At 28.7% G+C, this 17,906-nt stretch overlaps 1 protein-coding gene and 1 long non-coding RNA gene across 2 annotated transcripts in view; one reads left to right on the top strand and one right to left on the bottom strand.

Moving 5' to 3' along the window:
- Positions 1-12,420, top strand: part of LOC119601484 (asparagine synthetase domain-containing protein CG17486) — a 35,602-nt gene extending 23,182 nt beyond the window's left edge. The window contains exons 2-7 of the mRNA XM_037952437.1: positions 1,120-1,522; positions 3,944-4,164; positions 4,226-4,632; positions 4,720-4,903; positions 11,607-12,032; positions 12,096-12,420. Coding sequence (XP_037808365.1) covers positions 1,120-1,522; positions 3,944-4,164; positions 4,226-4,632; positions 4,720-4,903; positions 11,607-12,032; positions 12,096-12,098 — 1,644 coding nt within the window. The 3' untranslated portion in view covers positions 12,099-12,420. The remainder of the gene's footprint in view (positions 1-1,119; positions 1,523-3,943; positions 4,165-4,225; positions 4,633-4,719; positions 4,904-11,606; positions 12,033-12,095) is intronic.
- Positions 12,421-15,287: 2,867 nt separating this feature from the next.
- Positions 15,288-15,967, bottom strand: LOC119601483. Its single transcript, XR_005231235.1, has 2 exons — positions 15,640-15,967; positions 15,288-15,506 (listed from the first exon to the last, which is right to left on the bottom strand). It is a non-coding gene; the product is annotated as an uncharacterized LOC119601483 (long non-coding RNA).
- Positions 15,968-17,906: the final 1,939 nt, after the last annotated feature.

Genomic DNA, 17,906 nt, shown 5'->3' with positions numbered 1-17,906 from the left:
ATGGGGACATTTTGGTACTTTTTCGTTCTTCAAAAGGGACTTTTTAAAATTTCTATAATAATAAACATGTTATTAACCCTTTCCGTGGTTTTGTCGTGGTTTTGTCTGTTTTTAAGCATTTTTTGGGTATTATATTTAACTTTAGTTTTAATTTTTTTCTTTTAGATGAAAATGAAGACTTTATTATATTTATAATTGAGATTTTGAAAGATCTTCCGTATTTTAAAAGTATTTAAAAATCAGATTTTAAGAAATTGTCACTTATGACTACTTTTTAAAAAGTATTTTTTAACAACGTTTAAAAAACAGCTTCATTTAATGGCCAAAAAAATTGTATTTTAGGAGATCGGACTATGCAGATTTAAATTGTATTGTATTGAAAGAAGTTTAAGAAGACATTTTACAAAAAAAAAATCATAAAAAATATTGGTGGTACTTTTTGGGGACTGTTTTTCGAATGTCGAATATATTCGACATTTAAATTTGACCTTCTATAACTCACTAGGGAAAACTCAAATTCAAAAAATATTATTTTTCCCGGATTCAGCGTACTCAAATTATCTTAAATATAAGTTTTCAAGTTTTTTTCTAGACATAAATTATTTTTGACTCTGAAAGGGTTAAGTATGTAAGCTTTCTGGAAAACAAACAACATTCGGGATTTAGTGTTTCTTTTTCACATTCCTCTTTGCATAAAATGTAATATAAGGAATGGAGTAGGAGAAAGAGCGGAGCCTGTAACTCGTTTGATGAGATTCCATCTATAACAACTCGTATAAAGCGATCTCTGAGAGAGCTCAATAAAAATCGAGAAAAGTAATTAACGACACCAAAAACATTTAGTTTTTTTTTAACAAATATCAGTGTATTTTGTTGTTGTTAACTGTTGAAGAAAAAACGTTATGTCTTTATGTATCAGAATTTGTAAAAATTTTTTCCTTTTTCTGAAAAAAATTTTTTTTAGTTGAGTCACTTTTGTACTGGCTGTGCGATATATTAACGATAAACTAAAATTTTTTCATTCGAATTAATTTCTCTTACTCTGGAAGAAATTTAATCGATTCGTATTTATAAATGCTAAGTGAATTTCATTAAAATAATGTATGATTTTATTTTCAGAATCTAATGCAAAGACTTGAAAACCGAGGTCCAAATGCTACACAATTTAAAGAATGTGGTAATGCATTATTTGGAGGATTTGTTTTGTGGCATCAAGGGACTGAAATTTGCGTACAACCTTTAGAATCCGATTCTCATCTCCTTCTTTTTAACGGGGATATATTTAATATAAATAATTGTGAATTACGAAATATGTCAGATTCACAATGGATTTTTGGAAAACTGTCGAATGCAAAAGATGAATATGAACTTATTAGTTATTTTAAAACCATTGAAGGGCCATACAGTATTATATTTTATGATAAAGCTAATAAAACGATTTACTTTGCACGAGATTCCCTTGGACGAAATTCTCTTCTTATTGAAAAAAATTGTGAACATTTTCGTTTACTCAGCACATCTTGTAAGTTATATATGTATATTAAAGATCGTATAAAAATATCATCTGAGTTTATCTACACAGAAAAAAATAATAACGACTTTTTCCAAAACTTTTTTCATTCAGAATATTAAAAGTTCATAAATAGTTTGATATTACACATGACAGAAAATTTGTTGTTTTTTCTTTAATATTTCATACAAAATTTAAATATATAAATATTCATCTATTAGGGAATTATTTAAGATAATTCAATGAAAATATGAATTTTGTAAAATAAAAGGTATCGTTATAGATTCTAAATTATCATAGAATCTAAAGCGAGAGCCTCTAAGACTTCTATCGCGATTTAGGAAAGCCATAGGAAAACCATATCACAGTGGTATAGGAAAAAAAAAAGAGGGAAATAATTCGGTAACTTCTAAACGGTTAATCCGATTTTAATGAAATTTGGTATGCACAAAGAGGAGGTGTTGTCGAGTTTAGGTTTTGAATTTGGACCTTATAGGCCAACCAGGGGCCCGGCGGGGGGTCCTCAAATTAGGACACCTCGGCTATGTTAAATTTTTAAAACGATCCTATTTCTTCATTTGAGTTCCGATTTAAAAAAAATTTCGTATATAGAATCTCCTCATCGAGCACTATAAAAAATGTCGTCGTAGCAGTAAATTATCTCTTATAGTTTAGGAGATATTCGCATTTGAATATTAAAATTTTAAAATTTTTACCGTCCTTACTTTAGTTTTTTTGATAATAGCAGGTCCAAATATTTCCGATTTTCGCCATTTTTTTTATTTGCTTAACAACAAGTTTATATACCAAGCAGTGAAAGAATTATGTAAAAATCATGACTGAGTCCAAAGTTATAGGCATTTAAATTTAAAAAATTAAAAAAAGGCGATTTTTTGTCATTTTTTTGGGAAAAAAGTATCTTTTTCTTTTTAAGTTATCTAAAAAGTTTCTAAGAAGATGTATATAGAATTTATACTTTTTGGAAAGCTGACTTTACATAAAATACGATAAATGAAACAAAACCTAAAAATTTTTGATACCGAGGGGACCAGGTCCATCCAAAAAAACCCTATTTTTTATGGAAAATTAAATTTTGAGCAAAAATTCTCAAATCGCATAGTCGATATCAAATTATAGTGACCTGTTTTATATGACCCAATAAGTTCTTAATCATTTTGTAACGGGTTTCGATAACCCCGCCCCTGGTATGGATATAATAGGCAAAAAACCAAAAAATCCCATTTTTGGGATTTTTTAAAACTTTTTTGGGAATTCCGGGATTTCTAATAAGAAAATTCGAAATTTTTATTTAATTTTGGATTTTGAGTAAAAAAATCTACCTAACTGTAAAATTTCATCAAAAAATATTCATAAATAAAATTTTTATTGCAATTTGAAAAATTTGTATCTTCGCAAAAACTGAATAAAAAACATTTTTTAATTTTTTTTAAAAAAAGTATTCCGCGAATTTTTTAATTTTCAAAAATTATATACAGTTTTGAAAAATAGACAAAATTACCTTTCCATTGATATATAACATGCCTACCTAATGTTTTTTAAGTGACAAATTAATTAGGGAAAACTCAACATCTTTTAGAAAATTTGCCTAGCACTATTATTTTCATCCATAAGGTTAACTCTTAAATTTGTTACATATATGGATGAAAATAATAGTGCTAGGTAAATTTTCTAAAAGATGTTGAGTTTTCCCTAAGCAAATAAAAAAAAATGGCGAAAATCGGAAATATTTGGACCTGCTATTATCAAAAAAACTAAAGTAAGGACGGTAAAAATTTTAAAATTTTAATATTCAAATGCGAATATCTCCTAAACTATAAGAGATAATTTACTGCTACGACGACATTTTTTATAGTGCTCGATGAGGAGATTCTATATACGAATTTTTTTTTAAATCGGAACTCAAATGAAGAAATAGGATCGTTTTAAAAATTTAACATAGCCGAGGTGTCCTAATTTGAGGACCCCCCGCCGGGCCCCTGGTTGGCCTATAAGGTCCAAATTCAAAACCTAAACTCGACAACACCTCCTCTTTGTGCACACCAAATTTCATTAAATTAAAAATTCAAAATTCATCGGATTAACCGTTTAGAAGTTACCGAATTATTTCCCTCTTTTTTTTTTCCTATACCACTGTGCATATGCAAAAATGTAAAATGGTTTGGTCATCTGTTAATTCGCTACTGTGTAATGCAAGATTTATTATGTAGAATATCTCTAGGTTAGAAACTGAATAAAAGTTCTTGAGGTGTTTTTTCTCTGTTTTCGTTATTCTTGTCTCGTAGATGGTCGAAGATGATTACTTTTTATTTTTTAGAATCGATTATTAACGTCTTTCACAATTCATATTTTATTTACGCGATAAAATTTGTTTATATACTTGCTGTATAGTTATGTATATTTTTATACTTGCAGCTAACACTAACATGGAAAATAACACCATGGAACTTCCACCGCTGGGAATTTACAAAATAAATATTGAAGATCTTAAAAACTGCTATCTGTTTCCTTGGCGAATTCCAGATGAGGACTGGCACGCTCAAATAGAAAGATTAGAAAAATCCTGTGATATAGAAATCAAAATTAGAAATCATATTGAATGTCCGTGGTCATCTAATGAATTAAAGGATAATAAGGTAATTGGTAGTGTTTTGTACTATCCCAGAATTTTAATAAACTTCTGTTTGTTCTGTTCAGTATAATTTTAACTTATATGATCTGGCGAGCAGTACAACATTTTCAACAACGTCGGAACTGTATGACTTTTATTTAAAAAATAATGATGTGTTTAATGCAATACATCAGTTCTCGGTACTTATAGAGGAATCCGTAAAAAAACGAGTACAATATACCACACCATGTTGTGCCTCATGTTTAGGAAAGATAAACTCATGTACTCATTCAAAGGTAGCAATTTTATTTTCTGGTGGCATTGATTGTTCCATTTTAGCGGTGTTGTGTGACAAATTTATTCCTAAAACAGATTCAATTGATTTGGTTAATGTGGCATTCGAAAGTACGAGAACAGATAGTAATTGGGACGTCCCAGATAGAATTTCTGGGAAATCATCGTTTAAGAATTTAATAGATATATGTCCCGATAGGTATGTATGTAAATTTTAAATATAAACATATGTATATATGTATGTGTTATATGTAGTTTTGTAATAATAAATTATATTAATTATTAGGAAATGGAACTTTATCGAAGTAAATGTCAGCAAGAAGGAGATACATCAGTGTTTAAGTGATCATATAAAACATCTTATTTATCCACTCAATACAGTACTCGACGAATCAATTGGTTGTGCATTCTGGTTTGCATCACGGGCTATAGGTTTAAAAGGTGATAGTAACTGGAAATCATCCGCTCGAGTGAGTATTTATTTATTTTTGAGTTTTAGGTATGTCCGAATGAATCGAAATTGCGAATTCATTCTATAGGTTAACTATGTTATAACGACTGCTGGAGTCCAACAATAATATAATAAGTACTAGGTTATTTAGACCGGGTGTTTGAGTTGGCAATCAAATGGCAATTAATAATTAGATTAGTTAATCTAAAAATAAATTTAATCCAATGTTAATACCATTTGATGTTTTTGAGTACAAGATTAAACTTCGCAGTGTTGCCATACAAAACAACAGAAAATGTCACTGTTTGTTATCAAAACAATGCATATTTTATAAAAAAGAAGAAGACAATTGTAAATTTAATATGAAAATTAATGAAAACTTAAATTAAAAACAAAAAATGTATTTTGAAGTGTCCATAATTTACACTAATCAATAAATAGAACATTTTAATGTTTATATTTATAAAAATTTTATTTTTTTTGCATCAGCTGTTTACACTTTTAATTTCGTGCTTAAGATTAAACCACCTCCATTAGGCGCTTAAACTTGCAAACAAAATTAACTAATTCAGTATTCAAAAACTTCTTTCGAGGATTAATTTTAATTTAATCGCTAATCTTTCACCTAAAGATTGGCTCTTAAACGATTAACCGTTAATCGGATTATCTATAAATTTTTGTCGATTTAAAAATTTGTTTTAAGAATATCTTCCGATTTAACTATGTACTTCTGGAATGGATTCATACATAAACACTTCAGACTCTTGAACACCAATATACTTCTGGAATGGATTCTTACAAATTATCACAAATTGTTTTTGTATTTCAATACAAATTTCAAATCTATATATATAAAAATGAATGTGTGTTTGTTTGTATGTTTGTATGTTTGAACGTTATAGACTACTAAACGGCTGAACCGATTTTCTTGAAATTTTCACAGCATATTCCTGCATGTCTGGAATAGGTAATAGGCTACTTTTTATTTCGAAATTTCAAGTGGGCGATGAGCCACGCCCACATTAAGAAAATATAAAATCCGTATATTTTAGATAATATAACAGTTAGAGTCCTCAAATTTTGTCGGAGCCACTTTAGTGTCAATATGATCATTTAGGACAAAAAGTAGGCGGACTAGCATTAGGGGGCGTGGTACCTCCCATATAAATTAAATACAAAAATTCGTTTATCTGGGAAACTAATAGAACTAAATTCTTAAAATTTAGCACGAAGAACTTTAACATCCATATAAACATTTTGGGTAATAAATTGGCGGACTACCCATGAGGGGAGCGGCACCTCCCATATTAATTAAATACAAAAATTCGTTTATCTGGGAAACTAATAGAACTAAATTCTTAAAATTTTGCACAAAGAACTTTAACATCCATATAAACATTTTGGGTAAAAAATTGGCGGACTACCCATGAGGGGAGCGGCACCTCCCATATTAATTAAAAACAAAAATTCGTTTATCTGGGAAACTAATAGAACTAAATTCTTAAAATTTTGCACGAAGAACTTTAATATTCATCTGAACATTTTTAAGGAAAAAAGAGCGGACTTTCATCTGGGGGGCTTGGAGCCCCCATATGAATAAAATAGAAAAATTCGTATATCTGAGAAACAATTAGAGCTAGAATCATTAAATTTTACTTGAAGAACTTTGACATTCACCTGAACATTTAGAATATAACGGGCGGACTTCCAATGGGTTACTTGGTACCTCCCATATGAATTAAATACAAAATTTCGTTTAACTGGGAAACTAATAGAACTAGATTCTTCAAATTTTGAACAAATTATTTTAATAATCATCTGAATATTTTGGAGGAAAAAGGGCGGACTTTCATCCGGGGGGCTTGAAGCCCCCACATGAATTAAATTCGTATATCTGAGAAACTATTAGAGCTAGAATCTTAAAATTTTACATGAAGAACTTTGACATTCATGTGAACATTTAGAGAATAACGGGCGGACTTTCAATGGGGGGCTTGGCACCACATATATGAATTAAATACAAAATTTCGTGCATCTTGGAAACTCTTATATTATTAAAATTTTTTGTAGATAGATAGAAATTGGCGATAGATAGAAACTGGCGAACTTGCAATAATTTGCTTGACATCTTTTATATGTAACATATAATAAATCTGGTATTTATTTATACATATTCCTTTTAGGGTAGCAAAGCACACTGGGTATAGCTAGTATTTTTATGAAAATAAGTAACAATTAATAACAACTTTTAGTTATTAAACATACCTATAAACACTTCAGATTCTTGAACAGCAATCATGGAAAAATTTAGAATTTCACATGAAAACATTTTCTAAAGTTTTTCAAAAAAAAAAAACAAACTTAATTAAAATATCGTCCAAAAATTTTAAATCGAAGAAGTGGAATATTAGAATTTTTTTGTTATGGGAAGATAAATATTTAAAAAAAAACAATAAAAGTAATTAAAACATTCCGTTTCCTTTAATTCCGATTTAATTAACCGAATAGTTTTGAAGTATCCGATTATTAACCGGCTAACATAAAACCTCAAATGTCGAATAAACCGAATAAACAAAAACCTGAATAATTGAAACAAAAGCGCTTTTATCGGCATATATCCTCACAGAATATTAAAATAATAAACAGAACGTTGACGATTTTTATTTCATATCACCAATTACATCAATGCACTTTTTTTTATTCAATTGTTGTATAATTTTTTAATTGTTGAACAGGTCCACTTTTTTTAGAGGAAATGTATTCGGCTTATACAGTTGTAGCTGTTGTTCTTTGTGAGTCAAAGAAATCATTTGTTTTTAATATTGGCGCAGCTTAATATATTTAAATAATTTATGTAATATAAAATATTTTATTATTAAACAACAAAATAATATCGAACAGAAGTGAAAAAAAAATATTGTGAATAACAGCATACATGTTTTATATGAGCATAATGATATTTCGTTGCGAATACGTACATGAAAATGAAAGTATGCAACTTGTATGGACTTACTTTGTATTAAAAAATTCTGAGTAATTAGTTGTATTACTTGTTTCATACATACTCATTGTCAATCTCTGATCTGTATCTTTGCAAGTCCACAAAAACGTAAAATAATCGGTGTTTGTACGAGCAATGTTTCTGTAGTGTCTGTGGAAAGTATGTTTGTCAAGCTGCTTGTGTAGTGTGTTTCGGCATTTACTCACTTTTCTGCTCAAAATTGATACTGACAATAAACCTCCAATTAAATGGTGATAATTTTCGCTGTTTGCAAAATAATCACTATTACCTTCTTCCTTAATATATCCCGTATTCATTGGCATTTAAACAGATTTTTCTTCTACTCCATCTTTAATAATTTTCTTAATTAATACTAAAATATCCATCATTCCACTTCTCCATTTTGTTCCTAAGTAAAAATTGACTTCTCCATGATTAGCTTTTTCAAAGGTCTGGCGCAATTTCATCTATATATATTATATATTAAAATAAAAATCCAGTTGTTATCTTTATTTACTTTTAATATGCAGAAATCCGTCAAACTTCTTTGAAAACCATTATTCATAAAAATTTGAATTAACTTTTCATTCAAACATCTAGCTGCTTGTTTTAACCCATAAACACTTTTCTGTAGCTTACACCATTTTCCTTGCTTGTTTCATATAGATTTCTTCCTTGATATTACCATACAGGAATGCTGTTTTAACGTCATACTGCTTAACCGTTAGTTTATATTCTTCAGCAATTGTTAAAAATAAACGATACGACTGGCGCAAAAACCATATTTTTGATTAAACACCCTGAGCAAATAGTCTAGATTTATACATTGTTATAACACCATCTGCATTTTGTTTTAATTTATAAACCCACTTACAACTAATTGGGTTACGGTCAGTTGGAATATTTTCTAAAATCCATCTATTATTCGCTTGTAATAAATCAAATTCTTCCTTCACTGTTTTTAACCATAGTTCCTTATCACTCCTTTACAATAACTCATTATATGATTTAGGCTACGTAAAATCTGTTACTATATTTGGCCTATATCTTTCTGGAAGTTGACCCTTTGTTACCCTTGAAGATCTTCTTAACACCTGTTGGTCTTGAATTTCTTCTTCATCTGTAATTGTAATTGGAGAATTTTCCGAAATTTCAGAATCGAAAAATTCTTCATCACATATTTTCTAATCGATTTTCTAATACTTCACAATTTAAGTTAAGTTAATATTTATGGAGCCTTTTTTATTATTTTATTAATTCATAATAATGTTTTTACAATAATTTAGGTATAAATAAAGTGAATATGCTCTTGCTCCCGATGCTAACATTTTTAAAGAGGATAACTTTTAAAATAAACTTAAATCTAAATTAAAATAAATACAAATATAAAATAAAAGTAAACATAGAATTCTTCAAATATCCTCTATGAGTACCCGGAGTACTTTTTTTTTAAAAGCGATGTAATATTCAAATGAAAGTTCGGAGTTTCCTCATTAAAACCTATAGGAGAGAGGTAGTTTGTATTACAGCAACTGAAATCCCTCTGCTCATTAAATATTTTTTTTTTTTCAAATCATGCTCGAACACAAAGAATAAATAAGAAATGAAACTGTTGTCAAAAGTACCTAAGTCTACTGTCATCCGGTACCTAACTCTAAGAATGTATTAGTAGAATTCTCAAGTCAACATAGTTGCAAAAAATAGTATTGAAAAATATTGAAAAAAAATTATTACATTTCAATTTATACTTTGAAAGGTTTCTTAAGATATTTTGCACATATTTTATCTATAAACATTTTATAAACACGTCTATTTGTTTTTTAATCTATAATATTGAAAAAATAAATTATTTATTTGAAATATCTTTTTCGTTTACCATACGAAAATTTACAACATTGTTTTTTTTTAGTTTTAATTTCAAACAACAAAAATTCAATGTCAAAAAATAAAAAATATTTTTTCTCGTTTGTAAAAAATATATAATTTTCGGGCTGTTAAATGTGTTTAAATTGTGCAAAAAAATTATAAAATATAATGTTAAGTGATAAAAAAATATTTCAAAGTGCTATTATCCTCAAATTTTCGCGAAAAAGTTTTGAAGTTTGGAGAGAGAATAACATTTTTACATATGTGTTGGATTTACACAGCACTCGTCTGTGAGAAGAGCGTAATGTTATTGTTGTAAAAAAATGACAGCGTTTCACTTCTTGTTTATTCTTTGCTCGAACATTTTCTTTTTTTGATGAAATATTCAGAGGTTGTCTTGCATTTTTAATCATATATCCGTTATTTCTAAACGAATTTTGCTGATTTTTAATTCTCGAAAGCATGTCTGACAGAATTATTGATGATTTGGATCCCGATAATATCTGGGGGTCTTCAGAAAAATTATTAGGCCGTCCCCACTAGAATTGTTCTATGGATTATAAAACTATGTCATACGAAAAATTAGGCTGATAGGATAACGTTAACAGGTGCTGCAACGGCTCTGAAGTTTCCAAGTGCATTTACAAGGGGAAAATATCGATTTTTTTGAGTTTTTGCATAAATTTGGCCATTTAGTAATAAATTTTGAACTATATTGTAAAGGAATCGTAATGTGCACATAGTAAGCACTTCGGAAAGATATAAAACACAAAAATTGCTTGAAAACTTTAAAAGTTATAGCAAATTCCCTTGGCCATGGACGTGTCTCACAGCACATAAATTCGAAATGTGACAAAAAAATTTACTTTTTTTTGGGATATATTCTAAAAAACATTTTGTTACTTAAAATATATCTAGAATTACTCGAATGTTAGTTTTTGCCCTTATAAGATAACGGGAACTCGTTCTCAGCTATGGTCAAAAAAGGTTGATTTTTTCAACAGCCGGGATTTATGGTCAATAGATAAGGCTAAAAAAAAGATAACGGTAAAAAAATTAGATCAATATTTCTTACAGTTTAGCTGTACCTGCGATTAGAACTCGGCAGATTTCGGGAAAATCGCATTTTTTTGTAATATTTTAAAGAATACGTATTAATTCTTAACTGTTACACATTTTACATAAAGTATTATCAGAATATTATAGTCCAGATAATATAAAATATATATCCGAAGTTTTATTAAAATCGGACATTCTTAACCTATAAACTGTGGAGTTCAAAGGTAAAATTTTGCAATATATTAGAATTCTTAGTGTACCATATCGAAATAATATTTATTTGTCTGCCATCTTTACCAAAAATGACCGGAATTTTATTGTATATAGTCCGATATTTAAAATAGAGTGAAAAAAGGTAGATTAGCCCTTTAAGGCACTTGGGAACAATTTAGCTCCAAAGTTCAAAAATTCGAAATTCGTTTTCAAAAACTACATTCACCTGAAATGCCAAAGTACGTAACAACACTATTATAAATTGTATAGGAGAGACAAAAACCTAAATAAAATGAAATAAATCAATAAATGTACCGCCAGCTATTGTCTGTTATCTTGCTTTTTAGAAAATTCTGACTTGTGGAAATGACTAATTTGTTGTTACGGCCTTTTGAATTTCATGTCAATAAAATCGGTAACAGTAAAGTTATAAAAATTTGCGACAGTATGTATTTTTATGCAGTAGAACATTATCAAACAAGAAGTCGATTTTAATTTTTTTGTTGTTATACCTTTTTGCATTTCAGGTGACTATTTTAATTTATTTTTATTTGTTAATTAAAAGTTTTTTCTCTTTCTATAGGTTGTAATATTAGGAAGTGGCGCTGATGAGTTATTTGGTGGTTATGTACGACATAAAAATGCTTACATTCGTCATAATGGGACAGAAGAGGAAAAGCAATTGAATCTTCTCAGTGAATTAGAAAAAGATTGGAATAGAATTCCGTCACGTAATTTGGCAAGAGATGATCGTGTAATATCTGATAATGGAAAAACGCCAAGAGCACCTTTTATTGAAGAACATGTTGTAAATTTTGTACGTTCTTTAAGTCCAAACCAAAGATGTTGCTTTTTGTTGGAGGATGGAATTGGCGATAAATTATTTTTAAGACTATATGGGTATTATATTGGCTTAAAAAGTTCTGCATTTTTGAAAAAGAGAGCAATACAATTTGGTTCCAGGATTGCAAATAAAAAACAAAATGCTGCAGATCGCTCAAGTTATATGGTAAAAAAATACTTGTTTAAAAAATTGTTATCCGTTTTAAATTTTTATTTGTTTTTTTTTCAGTGATTCGTCATCCAAATTGTTGAACATGATATTGTTATAGTATGGTTTACTATATAATAAAAAATAGACAAATACTAAGGGTTTTCATATAAACGTTCAAAAGTCTCGCAAAATTTGAATTTGTCACAAATTGTATTGGATTTTACTTTCACAACATGGATACAGTTGATCGCCTAATTGAACTTACAAGTTTAAACCAAATTCTTCTAAATAAGACAAATAGCCATTTTTTCATAATACCCTTATTACTTTTTTATACTTTAAATATGATGTAAATGAAAATAATAAAGTTGCTGAATATTTTTGAAATTTATTCAAAAAGCTACAAAAAGAATTAGGTTCATTATTTATATACCCTTCCCTAAGTTCCGCAATTGTTTTTACTCTGATTTAATTAAATCTTTTAGTTTTGTCACTGACATTGATTTTGTTTTTTAATTGTTTTTGTTTTTATTTTTTGTTTCTATAATATTGTTACGAAATTGTATTTGGATTTGAACCAAACAGTTTTTAACTGAGAGTTCTTAATGACTAACATTTGTTTAGCAACACTAAAACGTAAAGTCGATCATTGTAGAAGTGTGTGTCTCCACTAAATATCCCAGAAAATGTGTGTCAGAAGTATCCGGATGGTGTCGCTAGAATATCCTGCAAATTTCTAGAAGATGATGAATTTGTATAAATAGCACCGGCAAGAAACCAAATCAGTCTATGGTAAAACAGTGTTGTGTAAAGTTAATAAAGTCAAGTGAGTTTTTGAGCAATTTTAGCTGAGGGGACATGTCGCAGGGTTTTTTCTCCATTCTTTTTTAAATGCCCTTCGTAAAATAATGAACGTTTATATCTGCCGGTCCACACTAGGAAACTTTTTTGGGAAACTTTTGATTTTGCGTGAGAGAGAAAGAGAAAGAATATCATTCATCTCTCTCGCGGTACGGAGTTTCTCGTACTCGGAAACTTGTTTTGTTTTGTTGTTCTTCTCATTCGTACAACAACAAATCAATGCAATTAATACGTAGTTTCTGAAACAAAAGTTTCTATGTGTGGACATTAAGAAAACTTCAAAAGAAAAGTAAGAAACAGTCTCTTAACGAAAGTTTCCTAGTGTGGACCAGGTCTATGGAGACTCAAAAGGCGTGCAACATTTTATTGTTAGTGTTGCCATATTTGATTCTTAAATGTTGTTTCTATTATTTTGTTTAATAATATATATGTTTATTTTTTAAATATTTGTTAATTAAATGTTGTGTTAAATATGTTTAACAAATATACTTTAATATTTTATACAAATTTGGTGAAATAACGACCAATTGATTATTAACATATAAGCTTAGCTGAGAAATATTGTTATTTTTATAGTTATTTATTTATTTATATTTTTTATAAAAATAACTAAAATTTAACAAGCAAATATTTAAAATATTTATTATTTTTGGAATAAATGTAATGTAAATAAAATTCAAAATATTGCAAGTGGCAACACTGAATCATGCATTCGAGTGATCGCATACGATCTTCACTCTTTGAGTGCAGAATAAAAATAAAGCAACTGCCAAAAATACGAACGCTTAACAAAAGATATACAAAAAACCCCTCAAATTACGATTCGTGCATCTTTTGCTACTCCCCTTTCTTCTTTACCCCATTTGCCAACAAACTCGTGTCGCATGACTCGTGTCGCACTTTGGTGTCCTCTCAGCTAAAAGTGGTATTTCTGTGTTGAAGATAAATATAAATATATAAAAACATCATCATTGAATATTGCTGAGACAAACTACAACATCTCACTATGAATAAAATTAAACCAATAAAAAGTGTCTATGTGTCTATAAGCGTACATTTAATTTTTTGATGAAACATAGATGGCGCAATATAACACAATATTGTCAAATACATAAATTGTAAGCAGAGCATAGACCTGGTCCACACTAGGAAACTTTTGTTGAGAAACTTTTTCTTAATTCTCTTTTGAAGTTGCCTTAATGTCCACACATAGAAACTTTTGTTTCAGAAATTACGTATTAATTGCATTGATTTGTTGTTGTACGAATAAGAAGAATAACAAAACAAAACAAGTTTCCGAGTACGAGAAACTCCGTACCGCGAGAGAGATGAATGATATTCTTTCTCTCTCACGCAAAATCAAAAGTTTCCCAAAAAAAGTTTCCTAGTGTGGACCGGCAGCAGTGTTGCCATTTTAGCACTTTCAGTGCTAGATTTAGCATTTTGCATCGTGAAAATGCATTGAAGTTTTTAAAATGCTTTTTAGCATAATGTGCTTGATAAAAAAAATTCAAAAATATGTTTTTTATAAAAAATTAAGTATAGTTTAACTGATAAAAATATTATTGAAAATCAGTTGTTGGATATTACAAAACAACATTATGACAAAAATCTGATACAATGGATTTTTAAATTCAAGTATATAATTTTGAAAATTTTATCGGTGAAAATTAATTTAATGAGTTGTCTATTTTTGTATTGTCATTACTCGTTTCACCTTTTTCTAATACCGAACTTGAAAGGCTTTTTATATCAAAGGCTATAATTAAAATAAAATTCGATATCGTATTTAAGCTGAATTTTTATGTTCAATAATACAAATTCGAAAAGAATTGAAATTCGAAAAGAATTGAAATTCGAAAATGCATGCTGTTACACTGAAGGCCTTATTAAAAATCTTTTACAAAATAAAATGTTGTTTATGAATATATAAAAAATTATATTACAAATAAAATACTATCATTTGAAAAATATCAAAATGAGGATTACGATGAAGATATAGTACCAGAAATATTGGAGTCATGCACTACATCATCAGTATTTTAATAAAAACTAGAAAAAAACGAACATTTATATTGTTTTGTTAGATTAAAAAATTTTAGCACTTTTTTTTCTTCCGTAGAACATTTTAGCACTTAGTTTTTCAAGTTTTAGCATATTTTGAAATTCATTTTCTGGCAACGCTGACCGGCAGTTATTTTTATTGCGCTCTGTGGCGATCCTCTCATTTTTCTCTCATTTCCATGTTGTAGAGTTGCCATATGTTCATAATATTTTGCTAAAAATCTTGCAAAATTGCAAAAAACAGGATTGTTATAATGCGCATTTTTCACCATTTGTTTATTATTAACAGAAGATATTAAATGAAAATAATAAAAATTAAAATGCGAAAACATATTGTTTCTTTTATTTTATTCTGAAGAATTTTTTAACCATTTCTATTTATTCTGAAAAATAATTCTAATTTTAAACAAAAACATCATTTTGCTTTGATTTTTTCTAATTAGCGCCAGAAAATGTGGTATGTCGCTTAATTTTAATTCGTCGCTCGCTCTTTCTTTGTGGTTTGTCGACATCGATTCCAATTGTAATTAAGCTGTATCTTATGAATCTCAGAAGCCAAAAATGCTTAAACGAGAAAGAAAAATAAAGCGTTTAGAACTAAATATTTCACAAAGGAGAGAAGAACATCAACTAAAAATAGAAAAATTGAAATAGAGAATTTGAAGAAAAGTGGTTATTTTAATTATTTATATTTTACATAGATTTAGCGCTTAAATTGAAGACATTTGTAATTTTCTGTTCTCTGCAATTAAATAAATATAACTTGATAGTTATCAAGTTATAAGACGGACGTCTTTTAAATCGGCTCCATAAAAACAATAAAAAGAAACACAGAAAATCTCACTAAAATCAATAAACAACTTTCGAAATAAATACTATAGTGTTTATTTGATCGTGAAGTTATACTAAATTAAAAAAAACATATTCTTGTGCGGACTTTTTAATAAAAAAGATAACTAAAATATTCTTAAGGCGAATAATTATATAATATAATAACACTTCAATATTTAACAAAACCACTCAAATTAAATAAACGAGACACTACTATTTATAATCAAAGTTTTTTTTTTTTTTTTTTTAATTGTAAACATAAACATCACCAGCTGTTCTATTCATACGAATACTGGTTAAAGACAAATAAATAAAAAAGTGGTGCCAAGTTTTTTCGGATTTAAAAACAGTTTGGAAGGCATATGATCTTTTAGCCGTTAACTAAAAATAAACATAAAAACAAAACAACTATGGAAATTGTAAATCCTCCTACACAAAAAAGACTTAGAGAAGTAATGCAAACTTCATTTGTCGAAAGTACACCTAAATCTTGTCGCTTATCGAATACTGAATCACCACTCAAATTTGTACAAATCATGGATAAAAGATTTGATAAATTAACTGATCAGTTACAATTAATGATACAAAATTTGTTTCACGAGTGCGAGGATCGATTATTAAATGAAATTGATAAAAGACTTAACCTAACTAGGAATGATTTGAATAATATAACGGAAAGAGTTGAATCATTGGAAAGTCTTGTTCATGAAATAAAAAACACCGCAACTGATAAAATTGTTGAACTCACAAATGAGACTGAGGAATTGAAAAGAGAGATATCATACTTGAAAGATTGTGCTAGGAAACATGATAATTCAATAGTTGCTTATGATATCCGCATAAATGGTATCCCCGAACATAATAACGAGAATCTCTTTGACATGTACTTAAAAATATGTCAAATAGTAAATATTTGTCCTCCAGGTATTAAGGCAATATTTAGAGTCAAGATTAAGAGGACCTTTGGAAGTCTGAATCATAACTTGGAAAATAAAAGAGCAAACTCAGATGCTCCAATTATTATTAAATTCAAATCTCCTTATGAACGTAACTTTGTTCTTAAATCTATCACCTCGCATATTAAAACTACGAAAGATGTTTTACGTTTGAATTTAATAGGATTTGATAGTACCGTTCCGTTTTTTGTAAATGAAAATCTCACACCTGAAAATCACCGGATCTTTGTACAGGCACACCGCTTGAAAAAACAAGGAATCATTACATCAGCGTTTACAAACCGGGGTCTAGTTTATATTAAACAACCTGGGGATGATGACCCGAAGTGTATTAACGATTTCAAAATATTGGGACAGATGTTTCGAGTTCCCAACTTTGATAATGAAACCGAAATCATATCCAACACAAATAATGAAACCACTCCTACATGCCATGATACTACACAGCAAAATAATTTTCCCCAAGATTACTCTTAATGCTTCAACAGCTAATATTAAATATTTATCAATTTCTTTTTGTTTAATATCTTATTTCATTTATTATAAAACATTTAATACCTTATATTATTATTTAAATTTGTTTACAAAAATATTCTTTTATGTTTATACATGTAAGAACGTAACTTTAATTTGCATTGCTTCTACAAATTGTATAAAAACATTTGATGCCTCTCTCTAATACTCGTAGTGGAGCTGGTTCCAGTGAAAACCTTTATAACCTAATCAGGATACTCTGCAAACAAACTTCGGGGCTAAACGTTTGTCACATTAATAAAGTCATAACAATAAAATAGATGAATTTCGTTACATCTTTGAAAATTCTAAAATCGATATTATTTGCGTTTCGGAAACCTGGTTTCATACTAATATTCACGATAGCTTCTATAAACTAAATGGATATCGCATATTTCGCTCGGATAGATTATCTCGTGGTGGTGGAGTAGCAATATATGTTAGACTACCAATATGCTGTAAACTTAAGTGTAAGAATACTGAAAATAGCACCTTGAAAATTGAATACATATTCCTAGAAATATATAACAATGACAGAAAAATGTTACTTGGCACAGTTTATAGACCTCATAAGAGAGTTGATATAGAACCCTTGATAAATCATCTATCCTCTCTTACACTTGGATTTACTGATGTTGTTCTAACAGGAGATTTTAACGCTAAT

This window comes from Lucilia sericata, unplaced genomic scaffold (genome assembly GCF_015586225.1).
Source record: "Lucilia sericata isolate MDLA Ls3-8-SP2 unplaced genomic scaffold, ASM1558622v1 Contig000168F_arrow, whole genome shotgun sequence".
Lineage (NCBI taxonomy): Eukaryota > Metazoa > Arthropoda > Insecta > Diptera > Calliphoridae > Lucilia > Lucilia sericata.
This window is presented reverse-complemented; position numbering and strand designations above follow the sequence as displayed.